Source organism: Haemorhous mexicanus, chromosome 9, assembly GCF_027477595.1.
Source record: "Haemorhous mexicanus isolate bHaeMex1 chromosome 9, bHaeMex1.pri, whole genome shotgun sequence".
Taxonomy (NCBI): Eukaryota; Metazoa; Chordata; class Aves; order Passeriformes; family Fringillidae; genus Haemorhous; species Haemorhous mexicanus.
The window spans coordinates 4,541,506-4,564,073 of record NC_082349.1 but is presented as its reverse complement, the minus strand read 5'-3'; the positions used below and the strand labels follow the sequence as shown (position 1 = coordinate 4,564,073).

The window sequence follows — 22,568 nt, the reverse complement described above, 5'->3', positions numbered from 1 at the left end:
ACTGACATTTCCTTCATGTATCTGGAAGGTACACGTTCCCCATAACACAATTTTGTGCTAATCTTCAATTTGCTGTACTGGAAAGCTTTTCCCTGGTCAGCAACCAGACACATCAAAATTACAGGGAAGTCACTGTGGGAAATAACATGAATTTCCTCCTCCTTCAAATTAAAAGGAGGGCGCAGGCTGGGTAGGAAACACGCTGCTGCCATAGGATTGATTGACTTTAATGTGGAAACAGTTGCACAGTTTAATATATTTCCTTGCCAGAAAGCTGGGAATTTGTTTCCAAAAGGGCAAAGGCCTCTGGGATGTGTCCTGATTCTTTGTGATTGGATCTGTGCTGCTGTCAATGATTTACTGCAGCATTTTGGAGCCTGGTGGGCTCCATGCTCCTTCCAGCAGTCCTGTAAACTTTAAAGCTTTGGTTTGCAGCTGATCCATAGCAAACATTTACACATGGCAGAGCGATGTGGTGGGGCCTGGCTCAGCTCTGTGCCTGGATCCTGTCTGTGTGCTCACTGGCTTTAACACCAGCCCAGGCGTGCAGGGAGCTCCAGGCACTGCCTTCCCACAGGTAAGTCTGTTCCCTTCCCCACATTTCCATTCAGGAATTATCAGCACGTCAATCAGCCCATCAGTTCTGTCCTGACTTGAGGCATGTGCACAAAGCTACCAGGAAAAAAAAAAAATTAAAAACTGGCAGCTGTCCAACGCCCGAGCCAGGCATCATAATTCCTTCTTAAAGGAACTGTTTGCACAATGATTTTCCTTTTACAGATGAGTATTAAGCCTTCTTAAACTTCCTTACCGAAATTACCAGGCTGGGTTTGGGCACTTGAAATGAATTCTCTATACAGGATGATTTATGAGTTAATATTTTTCATATTCTTTTGCATTCTAATTATTTTACACTCGACAACACGAAGCTAACAAGTGCATGTGAATAACCCAGTTTTCAGTCCAAGCCAGATCCTCATTCCTCAGGTTTTTTTTTCCCCATGAACAATATTATTAACCTATCCAAGTGTCACTTGGGCTTTGAAGGAAAAGAATAAACAAGTTACATTTTTTTTCTAAAGCTACAGTGTCATGATAGGGAAATGGGTGGAGTTTTTTTTTCTACAGCTATTAATTTCAAGCTTGTTGTAAAGGCAAATATGATTTAGGAGGATCAAAAAAAGGTATCAGTGATAATTGGAACATGGAGACAAGGAGAAGGCAGGAAGGAAAAAAGCTGTGGCAGTGATACACTTAATTATGAAGGCTTATTCCGATAATCCCTTTTGAAAATGAACAAAGACAAGATTTTTGATGTTTGATGAACTTATCAAACAAGGCAGAATAATGAAGAGGTAAATGTAAAATCCAATCGAAGGTGAGCCAATTAAGTACTTTGCGAAGTGCTGAAGGATGCAGCCCACAAATCCTCCTGTCACAGCAAAAAGGCATCAATACCTGCATGTCCTCCAGCTCTGGGTCCACCTGCAGGCTCCTGGGTTTTCACCTCACGCACGGATCTGCACCCCCAGGCTCCCTTACTCATTTAGTAAATCTCTCGTTTAGTAAATCTCCCTTGCCCAGCCTCTGATGAATCCCCCATGAGCTCCATACCTCGGCTAATTATCAATATTTCTCTCTGGACTGCAGTCTTGTAAGTAAAACAGACTGCTCATTAGTTAATCACCAAAATAATAATAAAAATAATAATGTTCTGACTCGGAATAAACCCTCAAAATGCTTTGAAGGCTGTGGCAAGAGCAGGGTTGTGTTTGCATGGCACAGATTGCTCCTCAAGACAAAGAAATGGCTCATACAAATGAAGGTTTTAGAGCAGAGACAGAACTAGAGATTGTAATGACTGGGCTGGGAGGCAGAAGTATTTTCTGGCTGTTGTGTAGTGATATTCAGAGTATGTGCAGAGAGTCCGACCCAAGAGCCACTACAATACCATACCTTTGCCCTTTTCTCCTTTCATAATATTCCTTTAGTGATTTTCTTCTCCTCAGTATTTGTGTATTTGGCTTTAGAAATACTCAGCCAACAAATTTCTTAGTCAAGGTCCCTTGTACCTTGTTCTCTCAGCACTGTTGGTGCTCTAACAATTCCCACCCCTCCACAAAGCCCATGGAAAGCAGGATCTGATTTCACACTGGCCAGGAAAAATCCTGACCATGAGCCCACACAGGTGTAAAGAAAGTGACATCAAAACAGGCTCAGTAATGATAAACATCCCTGTTCCTGGAGATTGTGATGTGCTTCTGAAATGAAAGGCAAAAAATCAGGTTTTCTCTAAACCCTGCCCCTTCAGGTCATTCCTTCTGTTTACTCAGGATGGTTGGTCACATAAATATATATATATATAATTGCAATCTACCTACTGGAAAGGGCAAAGATGTCTTGGGAGAGCAGGAATCCCAAGACAAAATCCCCAGGTGCTGCACCTGCAGGCCCTGCTCAATTCTGATGGTGAATACTTGGATGGGACATCTTGGGATGCTTCCCCTTTCCTACAAAACAGTTTCCTGGTGAAAAAACACACACAGAGAGATAATTTTCCCCCTTCCAGCCTTCAGCCCCTCTCAAAACACAGCTTCAAAGACCTTAAACCACTCTTTCTTCCCCTCCCTAGAAGAAGCAGCAGAGATGTTAATTCTCCAGCTCCTGTTGACTGTCAGCTGAGCCAGTGGTCAGGATGGACTGATTGCTTCCCTTGCCAAGAGAAAAAAGTAAGGATCCAATGTAATGTATTCATTTATCTTCAGATGTGTCTGTGATGAGGATGTACACACATTAATTATACATATTATACATATTCATCATTCTGAAGCATCCAGTAAACTCATCCAAATATGATGGAAATGCTCCTCTGCTAGAGAGGCTCTCATTTACCCTGGTGTAAACTGGGGAATAAATTCATTGGAGGCAGCAGAACAGGAAAAGCAAAATCAAGGCAAATGGTGGAAGAATCAGGCCAGAATACTTGCCCAAGACTTTCTTCCTTTTCTGTCTCAGATTTAATTAAGTATCCCCTGATTCTTAATGCAAATAGTCCAGTGAAAAGAAATTAGAAGCAGCCTTCATGCATCAGCTCCTGTTCCAATATTTTTATAACATTTCACATATGTCTTCATAGTTTGAGAATTTATTTTCACATACCTAACATAATTCTACTTTCTACTGAGTTTATCTTATCCCTGCCTTTTTTGTTCCTGTGTTTATAGACAGTATATTATCAGTAAATAATATGACTTTTCTCCCTTTCTTTTTTTTCCCCCTTCCTAGTTTAAAGAGTGGCAATTCTCATTAATAATCCATCAGAAATGTTGCAGGATCTGTGTTGTAATTAGTGTCTGTGTCCATCTGAGCCTGGTGCATTGCAGGACAAAGCATATGCAGCTGGAAAAATGCCATATTTTTCCAAGGTATAAAACAGAGATATTTTTTAAACAGCCATTCCAGCCCCCTCGAAGTTCACACGTGCGAACTCCGGGCAAATCTGAGCTCCCACCTCTCTGCTGACCCTCCTGCCTTTACCACACACAAAGCCTTCAAGCCACAAACACACACAAACAGGAATACCTATTAAAATGGTAGTTTTGGTTGCATTGTGGCCTGTGGAGGGGGTGTCAGTGGGGGACACACGTGGCTGTGTCTCTGCAGCACCGGTACCGGCGGCTGGAGCGGCCAGCGGAGTTCGGAGGGCGACGCTGCGCGGGGCACCTCTGGGATGAGCAAGCCTGCCGAGCTGAGACAACCTGCTCAGGGCCACCAGGGTGTGGGCAGGACTTCCAGTGCAAGGAAACAGGTGAGTGACTCAGGCACAAACCCCTGCCAAAGAGGTTTTGGTCCTGGGGGTAGCAGTCCCCTGCCCTGGGCAGCAGGAGGGTGAACTACTAAAAGGGAAAGCAGGGAATTTCCCCTCTTCAGTGTTTTGCCCCCACTTTTACAGAAATCCATCCATGCTGCACTCAGATTTGGGTAGAAAATAAGGCTGTGTGGCATGGAGAATGTGAATTTTTCAGTGGAACAAAGAGAGTAGGAATATTCTGCTCTAACTGCTGTGCTGTGTGCTCACACTCCCCTCCGCTCCCACAGCACGCCACGTTCTACCCTGCTAGAGACAGAGTTCAATCATCAATCCAACCAGCAATCTGTTGGGGTGATTTAGTTATTTTTAGCTACCTCCAGCTCTGAGGATCAGGATATAAAACGGCTGTTCTCTCGAAGTTTGACTAGCCTTGACAGGTTTTTGTTTCTACACAAATGGCTCAGACTTCCTTCCTGAGCATTTAACGAAAATTCTATCGAAATTTGGAGCCACAGGCCAGCTCTGTGACCAGCTCATCAGCTGGAGCAGGTTATCATCACTCCACTGGGGTAAATTAAGCAGTGCCAGTCCCCTCCTAAAGGCTTTCTCCACGCTCCCAGAAGCAAAAGCCCTTCCATACTGCCTTTCCTGCAAATATCCATTCTTGCAATTAATTATTGCAATAAACTCCCCAAATGCCTCCTGTGATGGGAAGAGGAAACATTGCACTTTAATAAGATGGAGTTGACTTCCTTAAGCCAAGGGGTAAGCTATTTCTACAGCAACTTTCCAAGAATGGGATTTTAGAAAATAAAGTCAGGGCAGCGAGGTGACCTCTCCTTGATTCCCACCTGATAGAAACCCATGGGAGTGGCCAGCTTGGACTCTGTGCTGTGCTTAGGTCCCAGAAGCTTGGAAAAGCCAACTCCCCATGGAATAACACCGTGCTTAACACACAGCATGACTTCTTGTGGCCTTGAGATGTGGGTGAAAAACAGCACAATCAATGCAAGCTGCCAGCCAGGATTTCTGGAGGGGGGATAAGCCACCGCCTGCATCTGTGCACTTTAGGGCGCTGCATTCAACAGCATCTTGTGTGCAACGGAGACAGAGACTGCAGAGATGGGTCTGATGAGGATAATTGTGAGGATGAAGATATTGAAAGCCCTTGTGAACATCTGTTCCCAATCCCAGGGGTGGAAAAAGTAGTCCAAGGGTGAGTAATTAATCAATAGCTGCTCCTCTCGCAATCAAAACAGGATTATGTTTCTTATATTGCTCTTCCTTAGTAATAGCAGTGATCCATGAATTGATGGGGGCTGTACCCAAAGGGGAGGTGCTGTCCCATGTGTCCAGGGATAGCCATGAGGGTTCATTCCAGCTTCTATTTCCAATTCTGTCTCAGATCTACTACCTGACCACAGTACTTGTGATGCCCCTTTTTATACTCCTGAAGAAATAGATCCCAGTTATCTCACAGCTTTCTCCAGTTGTTAAAGGTAAAAGACTAAAGCAAACAGCCAACTTTTGTGATGCAGCACCCTGCTAGCATTCATACTTAAGGAGATTTAACTCCAGGATTTAGGACTTCAGAGCACAGATTCAAGGCAGAGAGCCTGAGCTCCACACCAGTATATGTAAATACTCCTATCCACAAAAAGTATTTCCCTGCTCAGTTTCAAATTTTGATTAGATAATACAGGCAAAAGAGAAATCCAGAATCAAATGAAACTGAAATCCAAAATCAAATTGTGACTGTGACACTTTTGATGAAAACCTTGTATTTTAACCAAGCTCAGTTTCCCTTGGAGAACAAGGCCCTGTCTGTGGCAGAGGGATTGGAATGAGATGATCTTTAAGGTCCCTCCCAGCCCAAACCATTCTAGGATTTTATGAACATGGGCTGCAGGATGAGAATGGAGCCAGCCATTGTGTAACTTTCCCATCAGCTCAATCCAACACTCTCTGGAGTCCATGAGATAAATATCTCTCTGGCCCAGGGCCTGGGAGGGTCCATCAAAAGTTTTACAAGGCATGCATTAATTACCACTGAGAACCCTGTTTAATTCTGCTCTCTGAAGTGTTTCTCCTGCAGAACACACAAAAGCAGTGGCTTTTGCTATCTTAGTCCTAAGGATGGTTCCCTGGTGAGAAGAGCAGTGCTGCTGCTAGTTTGAATAAAGCTTTCACTTTGGGCCATGCAATTACATGGAATACTAAGTAATAGGAGGGATTTCAGAGGGCAGCAGCTGTGAGGGCTGGAGAGCAGGAAGAAGGAGGAATAAGGAAATAATAAGTGACAGACTTGGCAAAGCACAGGCTTCATGTCTAAGGAGGGTGTTAACTACCCCGAGAAACAGGACCATTATTAAAAAGAAAGAGATTAAATTAAGACAGAAAATAATTGCAGAGAATGCCAGGAAGCACTTTGTGACAATGAGATGCATTAGGCTCAAGAGGAACCTGGAGGAATTCCAGGACTTTGGGACTTTCATAGCTGTGCTTGCTGGGAGGGGCTGGGCAACTTCACCGATTTCTTCCATTTCTCGCATGCGAGCCCAAACGAATGCCATGGAAATAAAATGGCTGTTTGCTCCTGGTAGCTTTGGGAAGGAGACAGCAATGAGATAACAAACCCAACCCAGCCTTAAGCTCTATTCCAGCTCCTCAGGAGGCCTGAGGATGGATAACCTGGTGGTGGGGGTATCAGTGTTAGGAGAACTTGTGACAGAGACCAAGGCAATAAAACTGGAGTGATGGATAAATTCCTTGTGAAAAATGTTGATCACTTGTTTTTAAAATTTTAAAATTTAATTGTAATAAAATAGTTATAAAACTAGTAATATTTTTAGAGTAATAATTATTTGGACAATTTGCATTAGACCAATATGAGACAATAGAAACAAAGAGTTACGGACGTCTGGGTACCTTTTCTGGGCAAAATAAGCCTGAAAAAGGACCCACGTTAACAGAGGATTAACCCTTAAAAGCAACAGCCTGTTGCATATTCATACCCCTCATACATGATGCATAAATTCCATTCAAACACAGGATTCTGGTCAGGGTCAACCTCTTCCTCCTAATCCTAATGGCATCTTCATGACTGAGCAAGGCAGGAAGAAGTTTGTTTCTTCTGATAATGGCACAATCAATTCTTTCTCTGAAAGATTTGGGTGTCCTGTGGCTGCCATCTGGTGTGAGCACCTCATTCCTTTCCTAAAAAAATATTCCACATACACAGTTCCTATTTTAACTACAAATGTTACCTTTTAAGTACAAAACTACATTTACCATACTATTAAAACGTTAATACAGCGCTACTAATCCATACAACATAATACACATAGCAAATATCTGTGTAGAGCCATATAATGTGCACTTTTCACCTTCCTGAACGCTACCTCTTTCCAAGGTACAACATCCTGACAGAGGAAGAGAGTCAGAACATTTATGACCCGGGGTTTTTTGGAGGGCTCTGTGAGTATGTGTACAACGGGGAGTGGCGGGAGCTGCGCTACGACGCCGCCTGCGAGCGCCTGCACTACGGGGAGGATGAGAAGTATTTCCGCAAGCCTTACAACTTCCACCTGTACCAGTTCCTGGTGAGTGCTGCAGGGGGCCAAGTTCAGCAGGAATTCCTCAGCAAAACAGCCAGGCTTCCTCTCGGGATTTCTGCTGGTCAGAATGACCCTGAGTTGCGTTAGAAAGTCTCTTTTCCCAGCCCGGCTGTCAAAGAAGGAGTCAGAACTCTTCTATTTGTGTTTCTTATCTATAAAATTCTTTCTCTGGGCTGCTGAGGTCCGTTCAGCAGGTCAGACAGAGGCACACTACCTGGGGTGGTGTTATCTTTTTATACCAAAAATTACATGTACATTTTGTACCATAACTTCCCAATACCTATCACCTGTGTTAGACAGTGAGCTTCTACTCTAAACCAACCCAAAAGTGCCACCATCACAGCAGAAGATGGAGGCCAACAAGAAGAAGGAGGAGAAAGGACTGGGCATGCCCAGATTCCTCCATCTTTCCTCCTGAACCCCCATTCTAAAAACCCCAAAATTCTACATTTTCACCCTGTGATAAATTCACTATCATTCTACTTAAACTTTCTTGACTTGTAATTTTTCATATAAAGGTTGGTAATTTTTTCCATGGCTCTAAATCAAAGGCACAGGGGGTCTTGGGCTCTGTGCCAAGGTCTCTGAGCCCCTTGGCAGGGTCTCAAGTCCTCCAGGGCAGTCAGAGGAATTTCCTGGGTTCCAACAACTTCCCACAAAGATATCAGGTACATTCTATCTCTAGCTGCTGTCTTTACCTCAGCAGGCACTTGATGTGTAAATGCTGGTTTATGGCATGTCAAGGAACTCACGTGCTGTATCACCCAGGCATTCCCCACTGCTTCCTCTGGCCCAGGCAGAGCCAAGAGAGAGGTCTAAATTTTTCTAAAAATTCTGCTAATTTTTCTCTAAATTCTGCTATTGATGAGCTGTAGAGCTTGCAGAAGCCTTTTGTCTCTCTAGGGACTGAGCTGGCCATGTGTAAAATGGTAACAAGCCTGCTGGTGCAATCTTTGGAAGCATTTTAAGTCTACAAGGGGCATAAATCTGAATTCTGAGTGAGACAGGGATTCTCCAACCCACCACCAGGGATCACAACACCTACAGTCCATAAGGTCATGTCTGACGCTGGACACTGATGCAAGCAGAGCAAGGATTCAATTTGAGTCTCCCCCATCCTAAGTGGGTGCCTTGGCCACACTGTTAAACATTTATTGTGTTTTCTGACATGAGTGAGTGAAAACACATTATTCCTGGGAAATATTACTCAATGCAAGTAGCTTTCATGCCCTCCCAGCAGGCAGAGGCCCTTAGACCCCAGTTTGAACACTGGGGCTGGCTTTTTTACAGAGCTGGCAAATGACACAGCTCAGACTCAGCAGAGCTGCTCGATTCCACGTGCCAGCAAAGCAGAGCTGTCAAGGAAAAGGTCACTTCTCTAAAACACAGGCAAAACAATGTTTGTTTTCTAGCCTTGCCATTGTAAATAGATGTTGAATTTTTCTTTTCCTAAATAAATTCATCCAGAAGCAGGCTGGAGAGAAAAAAAAAAATTCAGTCCAAATCATTAGGATTTGGCAGAGCTGTAAGGAGCTGGAAGGAGGGTTTTATAATGAGAAATGTCAGGCTGTCTTAATAGGTACCATTACCAGCTCTGGCTTTGAGTGGCTAAACACAGACCTTTCCCCTGCTTGGGGATGGAAGAAGGAAAATGCTTGGCTTTATCCACATTCCTCACATATTTCCAAATGAAATGGCACGGGACTTAATTCCTTATATTCCTTATTCCACATTCACTGAAGTCAGGGCTGGTGCTGTCAGGAGCATCATGGGCTTTAACAGTGGTACTCCTTCAAGAAATAGAGATTAAAAAGGAAGGGAAGCACCTGAAAAATTAATGTCTGCTCCTTTCATTTTAGGCTCATGCTGATTCTGGATTTGCCTTTGAGTTTTACAACGATTCAAAGGACCTGCTTGACGCCCTTAAAAGTGATAAATCCAAAACAACAGGCTTCACCATTGGAATTGGGCCTGGAGGTGCAGATCTCATGTTAAACTTGGGCCTCACTTTATCAGGTGGCAAAGGATCCCTGAAGAATTTCACACAATATGATGCAAAGGTAAAAAAATAATTCAAAAAAACAACCAAATCAGTGATGCATCTGCTCCAGCCGCATCATCTGTGCATCGCATGGTCTGGCTGTAACTTATGTCAGTTTATTCTCTCAACTGCATTTTTTAACACAGGGTAATTGTGCCTTAATTTGTTCATGTAATTGCAAATGCATGATCGTTAGGAATCCTGTTTGCTGTTCTTGGTATGTTTCTGCAAACAGGGAGTGGGAATAAAATTGAATTACGGAGTGCCACGGCACACGTCATCTCACCCCATCCTGTTTCATGGCTACATTGAGCACATAAATAAAAACATGCTTGAAAGTGACAATGAGGGAGGAGGGAATATCAAGATGCTGATCAAAACAATTATCTTCAAGGAATGATCTCTAGTAGCAAATATATCTTGCTCAAATTAATACGAGCCGCCTTGTGAAGGGGAAATGGGCTACTTTTCACAGGAGGTTAAAATACCAGGCTGAAAAAAACAGCACCTGATAATAGGGTGTACTTCTCACAGAGGGCTTGCATCCTGGACTGGCAGTGATGACCTCTTTCCAATCTAATAACATGAGTGCTGGTATTTCCCACATTTACCGTGCCCCATCTCCACTTCCCTCCGGGCTGCTGACAGAAAACAATAAAGAAGAATTACTTTGATGGTGTTCCGAGTTAAAATGCCCTTAAAAGCTGTTTGAAATGAGTACCATTATAGTGTTTACTGTGCCCTTGTCCAGACTCACATGATGTTTGCAGCTAAATGATGATCAGTTATTGGAGGAATCATTTAAAGGGCTGCTCGTGTTGCAGTGGAGACTTGTGCAAAGCAATGGCAAATATAGAGGTGGAGCCTTGGAGCTGCTGGTATATCCAGGGAATTCTCCCTCCATCAGCATCTTTCTGACCAAGGAATCTCCCCTCTGCTGGGCTGGGCTCAACCCTTGTGCTTTGCTACTCATTGAGTTTGTGCATAAAGCAAAAAGGGAATAAACAGTATGGAAAGGGAACTGGAAAAAGAAATTGCAGAAATAAGAGGAGAATGGAGGGGACGCATGTGGAGCCCAACTCTGATCATATTCACACATCAATAAAACCCCCATAGTATCCAACCCCCCAAGGCCCTCCACCTCCACAGCAAGTCAGAAAGAGACTTTAAAAAGAGAATTACCATTATTTCATTTAAATCAGGCTTGTTTTCATACACACACTGACAGTCAGAGACTCAGGCTTTCCCCTGCAAGCCTAAAGCCTAGAAATTCATTTGCTTAAATTCATGTGACTGCAGCTCCTCTCCCCTTTACCTGCAGGATGTTGGGTTCATTAGAGCTGTGACCAAGGTGCAGACAGCCCGCTTCAAGATGAGGAGGGACAACATTGTTTTGGATGAAGATGTGCTGCTCTCCCTGCAGGAGCTCCCAGACACCTACAACTATGGCATGTATGCCAAATTCATCAACGACTACGGCACCCACTTCATGACATCTGGCACCATGGGAGGAGTCTTTGAGTGCATCCTCGTCATCAATAAGGAGGAAATGCGAAGAAAAGGTCAGAAAAATCAAAATATATCCTCTGTTCTAAGCTTTCTGCTTTAAACCTGATATTTCCAGCCTGGCAGCACTACTGGCCAAGTGGCTTGGGATTAGCTTGAGTGTCACCAAATGTGGCTCCTGCTCTGATTTCAGAAGCTCTTGGGTGAGGGTTTGGTCATTAAGGAAAGAACCTGAGCATCATTTTTCCCATTTCTTGCTAATCTTCTCCTATTTCTTGTCATCTTTGTTCACCATGGATGCTTGAAGGCTGCAAAGTCACCCAGAGCTCAGCAAAGCAGCCCTGTCACATTTCAGCCTGTTCATAGCAAGGGCCACAATTTTCTGTAAATGGAAATACTGCACTGCCCTCAGCAATTCCTCTGCCACTTCACTCTGCTTAGAGTCACATCTGGAGACTAACAGACCCCTGTTAGCTCCAGTTCTCAGCAAATTGGAGTGTATGAGGATGGAGGGCCCTACCTCTACATCTCAGTTAGATAAAACACCCACTGCAGGCACCAAGAGCGTGAGAATTGCCACTGCTAGCAAGTCAAAAATGTAACATTTCTCCTAATCAAAAACATGGGATACAGAACAATAATATGGCTCAATAACCAGGCTGTCAACTTTTGTAAAGGTGTCAACAATGCAACAGATCCCATTTTCACTAAGGGCCATCCCTCTGCTGTGCTGAGGGTGCCACTGCCTTGGTAACTCCAGGCCAGACACTGATGAAGAAGGAAATTGTGATCTTGGACAACAGGTGAAAATTGCTGTAATTTCAGTAATTTCAATAATTTTCATAGTTCTGCCCCAGATTCTGCCTCTGGTCTGAAATGGTTGGGTCCCATCAGCATTAGGACAACTATGCACTCCATATTGCACATTAGCCATGCCAATTTTTCCACAAGAAATTACTGATTGAGAGAATTTTCATCAAGTTCCTGAACCTCCAATGTTTGGAAACATGGTGCCTCTTCAAATTACTCCTTCACTTTGAAGGGTGAGTGATACAGAAGTGAACAAGGTCTTGGCAAGCAAGTCTTCAGGAAGCAGACTGCCAATTTCAGAGGAAGAATTAATCAAGAGCATGTGGAGGGAGGCTATTATTTTGCTTTATCTTGTGCTTGCTGTGTATGTAAGGAGATTTACTGCTACGAGATGCCTTATCTTAGGAAAGAAGGATACTGAAGTCCAGCAAAAGACAAAAATGCACCCCAGTAGAGATGCAATTTTCATTCTAATGCAGCACCATTCTGTAATTTTCATCTAATCCAGGCTCTGCCAGAAAGCCCACCCTTACAAAGCCAGCAGTGCTGTGTGTCACACAGTGCTGACCCAGAAGGACCCACCTGCAGTGTCTGATATGCCACTGTCTGAAAGCATTTAGTTAAAAAACCCCTGAATTTCTCTAATGTTGATCACAGCCACGCTTGGAGGCTGTGTTTGCAAGAGGATTATCCTCCTTCCCTGAAGAATGGTTAGGATCAGGATACAAGTGCTCAAGTCTTAAAATCAGAGCTTCCTAAGCTGAGTCTGAAGCTCTGCAGATGCATCACTGAGCCCCCCAGGGCTGAGCATGGCGCTGCTTTAAGTCAACCACTGCATCCTCAGGGCCCACCCAGCCCACCAGGCTGCTTCCTAAATGCTCTGGTACACAGAGTATTCATTTTCTAATAGACCAGGGACTAAAGCACAAACTCAGGAAAAAGATCCCTTGGCTGAGTCCTCCCTAAATGAGACACAGCTTAGGTGGTCACCGAGCATCTGGCTCGGACCTTGAGCACTTAGGAAACCTGAATTTTGAAAATGAAATCATCTGTTTGGGTATCCACAGCTCACTGCAGAGCTCAGGGCTGCAGTTTTTTGCTGCCAGACCCATTCCCAGCTTTCAGGCTGCAAGGGCTTATATGGATGTGGTCATGAGTGAAATAAATACATATGTCAGAGCGAGGTCCCTCGTTGCTCTGCCATCAATATTTTTCATTACTTGTTTTTAAAATAGATTGTTATGGTTCTATTATTTAGCAGAAAACAGTATAATGTGTTCACACATTACAAGAACATTTATGGGAGGAACATTATGCACGGAGTAAATTAGAAAGAGTCTTCATATATTCTGATTAATTCAAAATGCAGCAGTAAATCTTATCACTCCAGCACATTTAACTATCGCAAATTATATCATATAATACAAACAAAAAAAAACCCTATCAGGGCTCCCCCCTCCAGCACTAATATTTACTGAGGCCACCCTTTTGCAGTGATAACCACTTTTCATTTATCAAGACCCGATCTTGCCGCGACCAATGGCGAATGGTATCGACAGCCCCTCGCTGAACATAATTACTCAACAGGAGCCATGGCAAATCAATTAATCAGGGTGTTCCTCAAGTTTAATTTTATGGCACTCCAGCACCAAGATAAGCAATCCCTCATGCTGCTTTGGGTGAGTGAACTTTACCCACTGTGTTTACAACTGTTGAACAGTTTAGTACGAGTAATTGAGTGCTACACGTTTAATCTTTCTCAAGGGCCCAGTTTTGCAGTGGGATGCAGTTCCCAAGTCTGGAGTGTGTTTCAGCTCTCACCAGTTTGCAGACCCTTTCTCAGGATGCTGAGTACCCAAGCAGGGTTTGGATCCACCAGGCTGAGGAGCAGATCTGTGCCCCAGCTGGCTCCAGTGAGCCTCTCCTGTAGGGTGGGCAGAAGGGAACGAGCTTGCAGGGGACACCCCAGAGGGACCTGCACAAGCTCTGGGCCCTTGGGAACCTCATCAGGTCCAGCAAGGCCATGTGTAGGGGTGGAAGGGGATTCTGCCCCTCTGGTGAGGCCCCACGAGCAGTGCTGCACCTGGGGTCCCCAGCACAGGAAAGACATGGAACTGGTGGGACAAGTCCAGAGGGGGCCACAAAGCTTAGGTTAGAGGGATGGGGAACCTCTCCTATGAGAAAAGGCTGAGGGAATTTAGGTTGTTCAGCCTGGACAAGAAAAGTCTCCAGTGAAACCTCACTGCAACCTTCCAGTGCTTAAAAGACATTAGAAAGAGAGGTTTTAATCAGGCCCTGTTGTGACAGGACAAGGGGTGGAGGTTTTCAACTAAAAGAGGGCAATGCAGAGTAAAGAAGGCATGTTTTACAATGAGGTTGGTGAAACACCGTTGCCTGGAGAGGAGGTGGGTGTCCCATCCCTGGACACACTCAAGGCCAGGCTGGATGGAGCTCTGAACAAACTCGTGTAGCTGAAGATGTCCCTGCCCGCGAGGGAGAGGGGCTGGACCAGATGGCCCTTCAAGGTCCCTTTTAACCCACACCATTCCATAACCCCCCAAAAGCAGAGCCACGAGTCTTTGAGCAATATTTTAAACAGAAGCAAGGCAAGGTCCTGCTCCCCAGGGCTGAGGGGAGGCTGCTCAGCAGACAGGGCTCCAGGGTGGGACTCAGACAGAGGCTTAAACTTCAGACCATTAAACCACAACACACAAACCCCACTGACCTCTGTGCCTCCTTTCAAACCAGGCTTCTTTGGAAAACCCTTTAAGGTCCTCTTGACAAAAAAGAGCAGTATAAAAGTTACCTGTTACTTACAATACCTGCATTTACTGAAATCAATGGGCTTTTTACCTACTAAAGAGGACAGCCTTATATCTGCAGTACACTGAAGTGCTTACACAAACCCAGGCTGTATGAAATATGCACACTGCCTACCTTGGTGAAACCACCTCATCAGTTCCCTTCTCCCCTCTGCAGTTGCCTCATGGCTCTCCAGTTACATATTTCCATGATGGATGTGGTGGTGGTGCTGGCAGCAGGCAGGAAAGCTCTGGCAGCTCTCAGCACACACACCTTTCCTAAGGTACTCCTTAAGGTGCTGCTTAACCCATTAATGGGTGGGTCAGATCCTGAATTTAGGAAAATTAGTGAGGATCTATTGATTTCAGCTGCTCTTCCTGGCTTTAGTTATGAGTTACTCTGTGAAAAAACCAAAGTTTGTTGTTAAATGTATAGATCAAACAGTGCCTGAAGCCTTAAGATTTTTACTTTCTTCTCATATTTTCTAAGGAAACAATTTTTACACCTATTATATGATAGGCCCAATATACCCCAATAAAATATTGGGGTTTTGCACTGTCCTCTGCCCAAAACAGCTTATGACTTCAAAATACAAGCCATGAAAGTAACTGAATCTTTTCTTCAGTGATAGAAAAGAGAAGCAGGAAAATGAACACCACGAATCACTGAATTTACCTGTCTGCTTTCTGGTTTGCAGCCATCAGCAAGGAGGAGATAAGTGCCTGTGTTGGGCTGTCCCTGGGCATTACAGCCAGCAAGGAGAACCTGGATCTGGGTGTAACCCTGACACACTCTGACTGCAAGCAGAAAGGGCTCCTGAACACAGGTACAGCAGCAGGGCAGGGGTCCCTCCAGGCTCCTTGGTCACTTGTTTTGGTCACTTGGGCACAGAGATTCGTGCAGGGTCACACAAAGTGTGAGGAAGGGAGCTCTGGTGCCATCCCCCAGACAAGGTGGGAGCACAGAAACTTTGGGTTCATGTCTCCAGGAGTACTGATGCCTCTTAAAAGAGCAGGAATTAATGTAGCAATATATCTGGAACAGAGGCTATGGGGTGGCTAGGAGGCTGCAGTCCACAGCAATGACAGACTGAGTCAAAACTGACTCTAAAAAGTACTCAAAGAGTGTAGGAACCCCCAGATTTGTACATTTCCTAATGAGCTACAGTCAGTGTGACCTATTGCCCATGTCCTACCCAGAAACCAAGGCTGGAGGAGTGCAGGCTCTCCTGGTCTTATCAGCTTAGAGGATTTGGGATGCTCAAGTTGTCACCTGGTGATAAGGTGGCAGGGCTCACCCCACAAGCAGGGAGCACTGAGCTCACATCGATCCCAGCAGGCAGCCCCCTGACAGCACAATTGATCTCACCTCCACTGAGCAGCTTCTGGAGCCTGTGTGGAAACAGCAGCTGAATAATACCTGTGCAATTCAACTCTGCAGATGCTGAGAGCCACAGTGCAGTTGTGGAAGATATTATTCCCCGGATTAGAGGGGGAGATGCCAGTTCCAGTGGAGGGCTCCTGAAGAGTTGGGATGGCAAAATGTATCGTCACTGGGGCAGGTCATTAAAATATAATCCTGCTGTTATTGATTTCCAGGTAAGGCTTTTCTGCAGTTGAAGAAACTCTCCTGCTCTAAGGAATGAAAGTGTAGTCGAGCAGATCATTTCGTATTTTTATTGTGATCCCATCACAGAACAAGATTAAATGTAATGGGCCACTGATCTGGTAACCTCTTATTCATTTCACAATGGGGAGTACATCTCCCACTGACTGCATCCACAGGGAGACAGACAAGGAGCTTAATGCTGGATTAGTGCCAGGTTAAGTTTCTGATGTGCTCCCCAACAGCTTCACAACGAATTGCAGTTGTATTCATCCCCAGTATCCTCCCCGATGCTGTCCACCCTCCTGTATAAGCAGGGGACTCACAGGGGGCTGGGGAAGGTGTTTTGTTACCCAGCAGAAGCTCTGCAAAGACAGCCCTCCTCCAGGAGTTCTCTGAGCAGGGAGCTCCTGGCTACTTTGTCAGGTGGGTCCTGTCTTTCTCCACTCCAAAAAGAAGGTGTGTGGCCATAAAAATCAGTGAGGCTCTATTCTCCCTTTTGTTTCACTGGATGCCCCATAAATTGGGAAGGTCACTGAAGCATCTTATAGGGCTTCTGAGGGGGGGGCAGATAGGTGCAAGCAGAGGGGATGGAAAGGGACACAGAAGGGCAATCCTACAAACAAATAATCCAGGGTTGAGCTGGCAGAGGCACGAGGGGGTGGCCACAACTTCTCAGCTGTGGTCAGCAGGACCACAAGTACCCCAAGATGCCAAGATCACCAGTCTGCTCCAGGAGAAGCTGTGGAGTGTGGGGGAAGGATCTCTCTTGTGGCATGCTGCTGTTTCTATCCCTCTGGTCTTCATTTGAAAGCAGGTCTGAAAGCTCTGACAGAGAGTGGGAGAAGGGAAAATGGATTTGGGAATTATCTGTGTTATTGGCAGGGCAAAGGAGGACTGTGCAAACCTTCCTGGGCAGCATCTGGTGGCAGAAAGATCTGATAACACAGAAGTGCTTTCAGTTCCAACTGCAGGTTATTCACCTTTTTGCACAAGCTCCCATTAATTCTGGGCAAGATTTCTTGCAGTTTTCCAGTAAACCATGCACTGACCTCTCTATTTTCCAGTAAACCATGCCCTGACCTCTCTGCTCCAGAGCTGAGCACTCACCCTGCAACCAGAGGGGCCACTTCAGCAGCTCTTATCTGCAGTCCCCTCAGTTTGTCAAACAGGCTTGTGCAAATTTGCCTAAGAGCTCTTCCCAAAGCCCAGCTGATCCTGATCCTGCCCACGAATCACCCTCACAGTGCCTTGCACAGTGAGCTGACACCCAGCTCTTCCCTGGAACAAATTCCTGGCTTGGACAGGGAGCGTTTGCCCAAGTGCATCGATGGACAAATGTAAATAAGTGTCCTCACACAGTCCTAAGTTTTTAGCTTTAATACTCATTGAATATTAATATTCAGTTGGGCAAGTTATAATTGCTGCCCAGACTGGACTATTTTTGCTGACTGGTATTTAGGATTTTGCTGCTGGAAAATATGATGAGCGAGTTACATTCCCAAAGCTGTAGATGACAGTATTATTTCACTACATCAAAGGGCAAAAGATAGATAGGCAAAATTCCTCATTCTCAGCATTTACTGGATATTTCACAACCTGGCCACTGCAAGGGATAGGATGGCAATAAATTTTGATGATACCCTCTGTCCAAAGCTCTTACCAAAACATTTTCTTCAAAGAGGCAAAAAGCATGCAAGGATCTCAGGGACTGTGACAGCACAAAGAAATCAGTCCAAAAAACGGGCTTACTGGGGTGTTTTAATTTATCATTCCAATCCCTACTAAATCTCCAAAGCATGTCCAGAAAAGCCAATCCCACACAAACCCCCAAGATGAGGAAGGTTTTGGAACGGTGGCTCCTCACTGGGGCAGCAACACATTTGCATGATGCACATGCAGCTGTCGAGGAAGACAAATGAGTTTTTCCCTGAGTCCTGAATTTATCCAGCAATGTCACAGCATCCCAGCCGATGCCCAGCTAAAACTGTTCCCATCCATCCATCTCCATCCCCCCGCAGCTGCAGCCCATCCACGACATCCTGCGCAGGAGCGGCCTCGGCCACATGAAGAGCAAAGAGCAGCACCTGAGGAGGGCCCTGGGTGAGTTCCTGCTGGAATTCAGCCCCTGCCGCTGCCGGCCCTGCCACAACAACGGGGAGCCCGTGCTGCTGGGGGACAGCTGCTCCTGCCACTGCCGCCCTGGCTACCGAGGAGCCGCCTGCCAGCACACCGAGCGCCCAGGTGAGAGCCAGCCTGCACACGGCAGGGGAGAGGCACCAAAGGGCATGGAGATCCCCTCCACGTGGCTAAACCAACAGCTCCTGGCATCCACACATCCATCCCTTCTGGGTTTTGTGGCTGGGTTGTGCTGAGCAGCCCTGCGGGAGACTGAGAGGAGCAGTTCAGGGGATGGGGGAATGGGTTTAAATCGAAAAAGAGCAGGGTTGGGTTAGATGTGAAGAAGAAAATCTTCCCTGTGTGGGTGGTGAGGCCCTGGAATAGGTTGTCCCATCCCAGGCAGTGTCCAAGGGCAGGTTGGACAGGGCTTGGAGCAGCCTGGGATAGTGGAAGGTGTCCCTGCCCATGGCAGAGGGGTTGGAATGAGATGTTCCCTTCTGACCCAAACCATTCTATAATTTATTATTACTATAAATAGAGATAGAAAAAATGAATTTAATTGCTGGATTAAATCCAGGAAATCCTCTGGAGGGCTTGTGGCATCCCACTAAGGATGGCTGCTCCAAGGGGCAGAGCACAAACCTCAGCAGGCAAGGAGGGGAAGGAAGGGGAAAGGCTCAGGTGAAGCAGCTGCTCACACAACGTGCCACCAAAAAAGCAGTTTTAGTAAAAAATTGCTACATTGCCAGATTTCCCACCCCCTCCTGGGATGCATTTTGACTAGAGTGTCTATTCTGGGGTGAAAAAATATGTTTTTCCAAAGTGACAGGCTTATATTTATGTTTTCTTTGTCACTTTCTATACTATCCTAAAAAGTTAACTGCGTAGCAAAAAAAGCGGGGTCGGAACAGGCTCTTTCATTTCCAAAAAAAGTTGCAGCTCTCTCTGGATATTTTTGTCCTGATTCATGATGACAAAAAAGAAAAAAAAATAAATCTAAATCTCAGCACATGAAGCTGGCAGAAAAATCCATCTTCAGAGCAGTTCCACCAGGCAGAGCTCCAGGCCTTCAACCGTGGGCTCATCACTGGGGTCTCACCAGTGGGAAATCAAAGCTGTGATGAGACAAGGAGTTGGAGCAGAGCTAGGGAGATGGTTTGTGAGGCTGAATGCCAAAGCTTTGCTTCAGTGACTGCAAAGTTTTTTTTTCTAAAAAGCCCAGGCTCTTTAAGTTGTCTCCAAATCTCAGGAATTTGCTTGGGAAGCCCAGGACCTGCCACCAAAGCAGAACACTGGACCAGCCAGCTCTGTGCTCCTTGATTTTAGCAACCGTGGGGAGAGGCACACTTGTAAACTCCTGGACAATTTTTAGTTTCAAATTTTCAGTTCCACAACTAATTTAAGACCAAACTAATTTTGTTTTATAAAAGCACAATGTTCCAGCAGCTGGAAAACACAGCTTCCCAGCCAGCACTAAGTAAGAGCACACACATCCATTTGCACTGTCTGGATTAATAAAGTGCCCAGGCCAGGCATGAAGGCCAGATGAGTAAATAAAAAACGACAGTAAATGACAGCCATCAAGCATTCCCATCATTCAGGAGCACCGCCATAATCCATAGTATCGACCACTCCTGACAACTCAGTCTGTACTGTAATGAAAAAGCTTTGAAATGACCCATCTCCAAAGGGACTTTCCACAACATCCCCACAGCTTTAGGGGACTTCTGTCACTCTGCCTTGGCCAGAGGCAAGAAGTTGCTGCAGAGAGAGCTGTGAGCTGCACTTTGGGAAAGGAAAACCAGAGGGTTTCAGATGAGATGGATAAGAAAGAGCTGTTGGTGTTTGGGGTGATGCTGATTCATCTCCCCTGGCTTCAAAGTGCCTTGATCTCAACAGCAAGGGCCTGGCTGGCATAGAGCAGGGAGTCCATATCCAGAGAAGCTTCAGCCAGACCTGAAATCCCTTTTTTTGTTTGTTTTTCCCTTTCTCTCTGCGTGTCCCAGGTGGTGAGACGGACGGGCGCTGGAGCTGCTGGTCGGGCTGGTCCCCGTGCCAGGCGGGGACGGCGCGGCGCAGCCGGCACTGCTCCAACCCTGCCCCGCAGCACGGCGGGCAGCCCTGTGCTGGCAGAGACCTCCAGAGCAGAGCCTGCTGAAAGCACAAGGTGCCTGGGACGGAGAGCTTTGGAACCTGGGCTACAAATACTCCAGGCGTGTGATGGAATTAAAACCCCTGGGACTGGGAGGAATCATTGACCGGTGATGCGTTTCTGCGTGCACTGGATTCACTGTGTGAAACCTGCCAAGTTCTCCCGTGGTTTTGCCCCACCAGATGTGATGGGACCCCACCAGATGTGATGGTTTTGCCCCACCAGTGCCCAGCACCGCTGCTGCAGCACAGGAGATGGCAGAGAACCCACCCAAAGGAGGTGGAGCTGCTGGGTGACCACGGGGCTGCAGTGTGTCACGGAATAAATTCACTGCGAGTGTTTACACAACCGAGCTCGACTTGAAGGGAGTTTTTGTATTTTCCTTTGGGAAGCACAGGAAAAGCTCACCATCTCTGCAGTTGGTATTGACATATGTACCACGAAACTTTTGTAAGTTGGCACTGTCAGATATGTAAGTCCAGCATATTGGCCAGGGCTGCCTTTACAGCACAGCCATATGCTGCTCTGCATGGAGAAGGCTTCAGCCTAAAGATGCTGAAGCATCCTTGCAGAATGCAAGCCCAAGCTGATGAGGAATTTTAAATAAATAAATAAATAAAGCAATAAATAGAGAGGCTCGAAGGCAACTGTTGGATGTTCCCACACAAGCAAAGGCTTTTCCTCTGTAAGATCAGTGATGAATTGACTATTAGCACGCAGGCATTTTATCTCCCAGGCACACAGGGCCTGAGAAGATGCTAACAGGCTGCTTGATTTAAGGGGCTTTTTTGAATGTGAGACGTAAATCTCAGCACAAGAATGCACACAGTATTGAACTGTGTCCAGAGACCACGGCTAGAGCCTGCAGCTCCCTGTTCTTAATGAACTGCCACAAAAACCCGGGATGGACGGGAGGCGAATGGCACTTCATTTTACTGAGCTTTTCATTGCAGGGGGAGGAGGGGGGGAAAAAGCCCTAAGAAGGAATCAGGCATTATGAACAACAACAGCACCAAAACCTCAAAGCACAAAGCAGCCCTTCTGTAGGCATTTGAACGGAGAGAGGGAGCAGAAAGGAGTGGTGGGTTAGTGAAAGAAATTGCTCAGGTGCTTGGAAATGCTTGTTTTTCAACTCTGTGTCAGTGGGGATTTACAGGCTGACACTCAGCTGATGTAAATCAGTGTTGCCCCTTCACTGCAGCTGATTTATGGCACCTGAAGACCTGGCCCCATATTTTCTTTTGTGGGCATGTTTGCCAAAGGCCAATTTTTTTCACCACTTTTTTTTTGCTTGTAAAAGAAACTACAGGCTGAAAACAACAAACCATGTTGTCTCAACCCCTGAGATGGACTGTTCTGTGAAAAATCCCTTTGCTGGGGGACAAAGCTGTGGCCTTTTGGGCCAACCTTGCTATTCCAGGTGAAGGAGCTGCTCACCCAGAGAGGAATTTGCTCCCAAAGGTTGAATTTGGTGTCTTCTGCGTTAGGAAATGCAGCAGCATGAAGCACCCGTGGATCAGTGGGACTTGGACATCCAAAGGAATGTGAAATGTAGGACCACAACAGGTGATTTAATGAATTTTCTTTGGCATTGGGCAGCCTGGTTATGTGGAAGCACGAGACAGGGCTCTTACACCAAGGACCAGTTTGGATCACAAGCAATTCTTACCTTTACATCGACTTCTTAGGACTCAGGAAAATGCCTGCAAGTAAATGAGTACAAAGTCACCTAAGTCAGAAAACTAAGTATGCTTCTTTTTTGACCAGAGGGGAGGAATTAATGAACAGAAAGATCTGATGCCTTGGAGGCTGGAAAAAGATGGGGCCTGCAGGAAAACAACCTGCATCCTCAGCTTTTAGAGCTGTTTCTAAAAGGATAAATCACAGAAGAACCACCAAAAAAAAAAAAAAAATCCAAGTGAATAAAAAAACTTCATGCAAAATCCCACCGTGAAACATAGAAATAAAAGCAGAAAAGCTGTGTTTTACCTGCAATTGTTCATTCCCATCACTCACCTCACAGCCCAAGGCACTGAGACACAAACCCAAGGGCTTCCTTCAAACACCAAAGGCAGGTGGGGAGTGCCCCTCTCCTTCCCTCCA

At 45.7% G+C, this 22,568-nt stretch overlaps 1 protein-coding gene across 1 annotated transcript; it reads left to right on the top strand.

Annotated features, from left to right (window-relative positions):
* Window positions 1-371: 371 nt before the first annotated feature.
* C8A (complement C8 alpha chain) lies at window positions 372-20,817 on the top strand. Its single transcript, XM_059853715.1, has 11 exons — window positions 372-577; window positions 2,633-2,729; window positions 3,664-3,808; window positions 4,883-5,027; window positions 7,224-7,413; window positions 9,288-9,488; window positions 10,791-11,031; window positions 15,285-15,413; window positions 16,028-16,185; window positions 18,214-18,436; window positions 20,320-20,817. The coding sequence occupies exons 1-11, from the start codon at window positions 471-473 to the stop codon at window positions 20,469-20,471; spliced, it is 1,788 nt and encodes a 595-aa protein (XP_059709698.1). The 5' UTR covers window positions 372-470; the 3' UTR covers window positions 20,472-20,817.
* Window positions 20,818-22,568: the final 1,751 nt, after the last annotated feature.

Excerpts from the sequence above, each read along its gene's own strand:
- C8A (XM_059853715.1), top strand. The coding sequence starts at position 471 with ATGTGGTGGGGCCTGGCTCAGCTCTGTGCCTGGATCCTGTCTGTGTGC. Across the intron at positions 9,489-10,790 it reads TCACACAATATGATGCAAAG|GATGTTGGGTTCATTAGAGC; the intron begins GTAAAAAAATAA and ends CTTTACCTGCAG. Across the intron at positions 15,414-16,027 it reads GAAAGGGCTCCTGAACACAG|ATGCTGAGAGCCACAGTGCA; the intron begins GTACAGCAGCAG and ends TCAACTCTGCAG.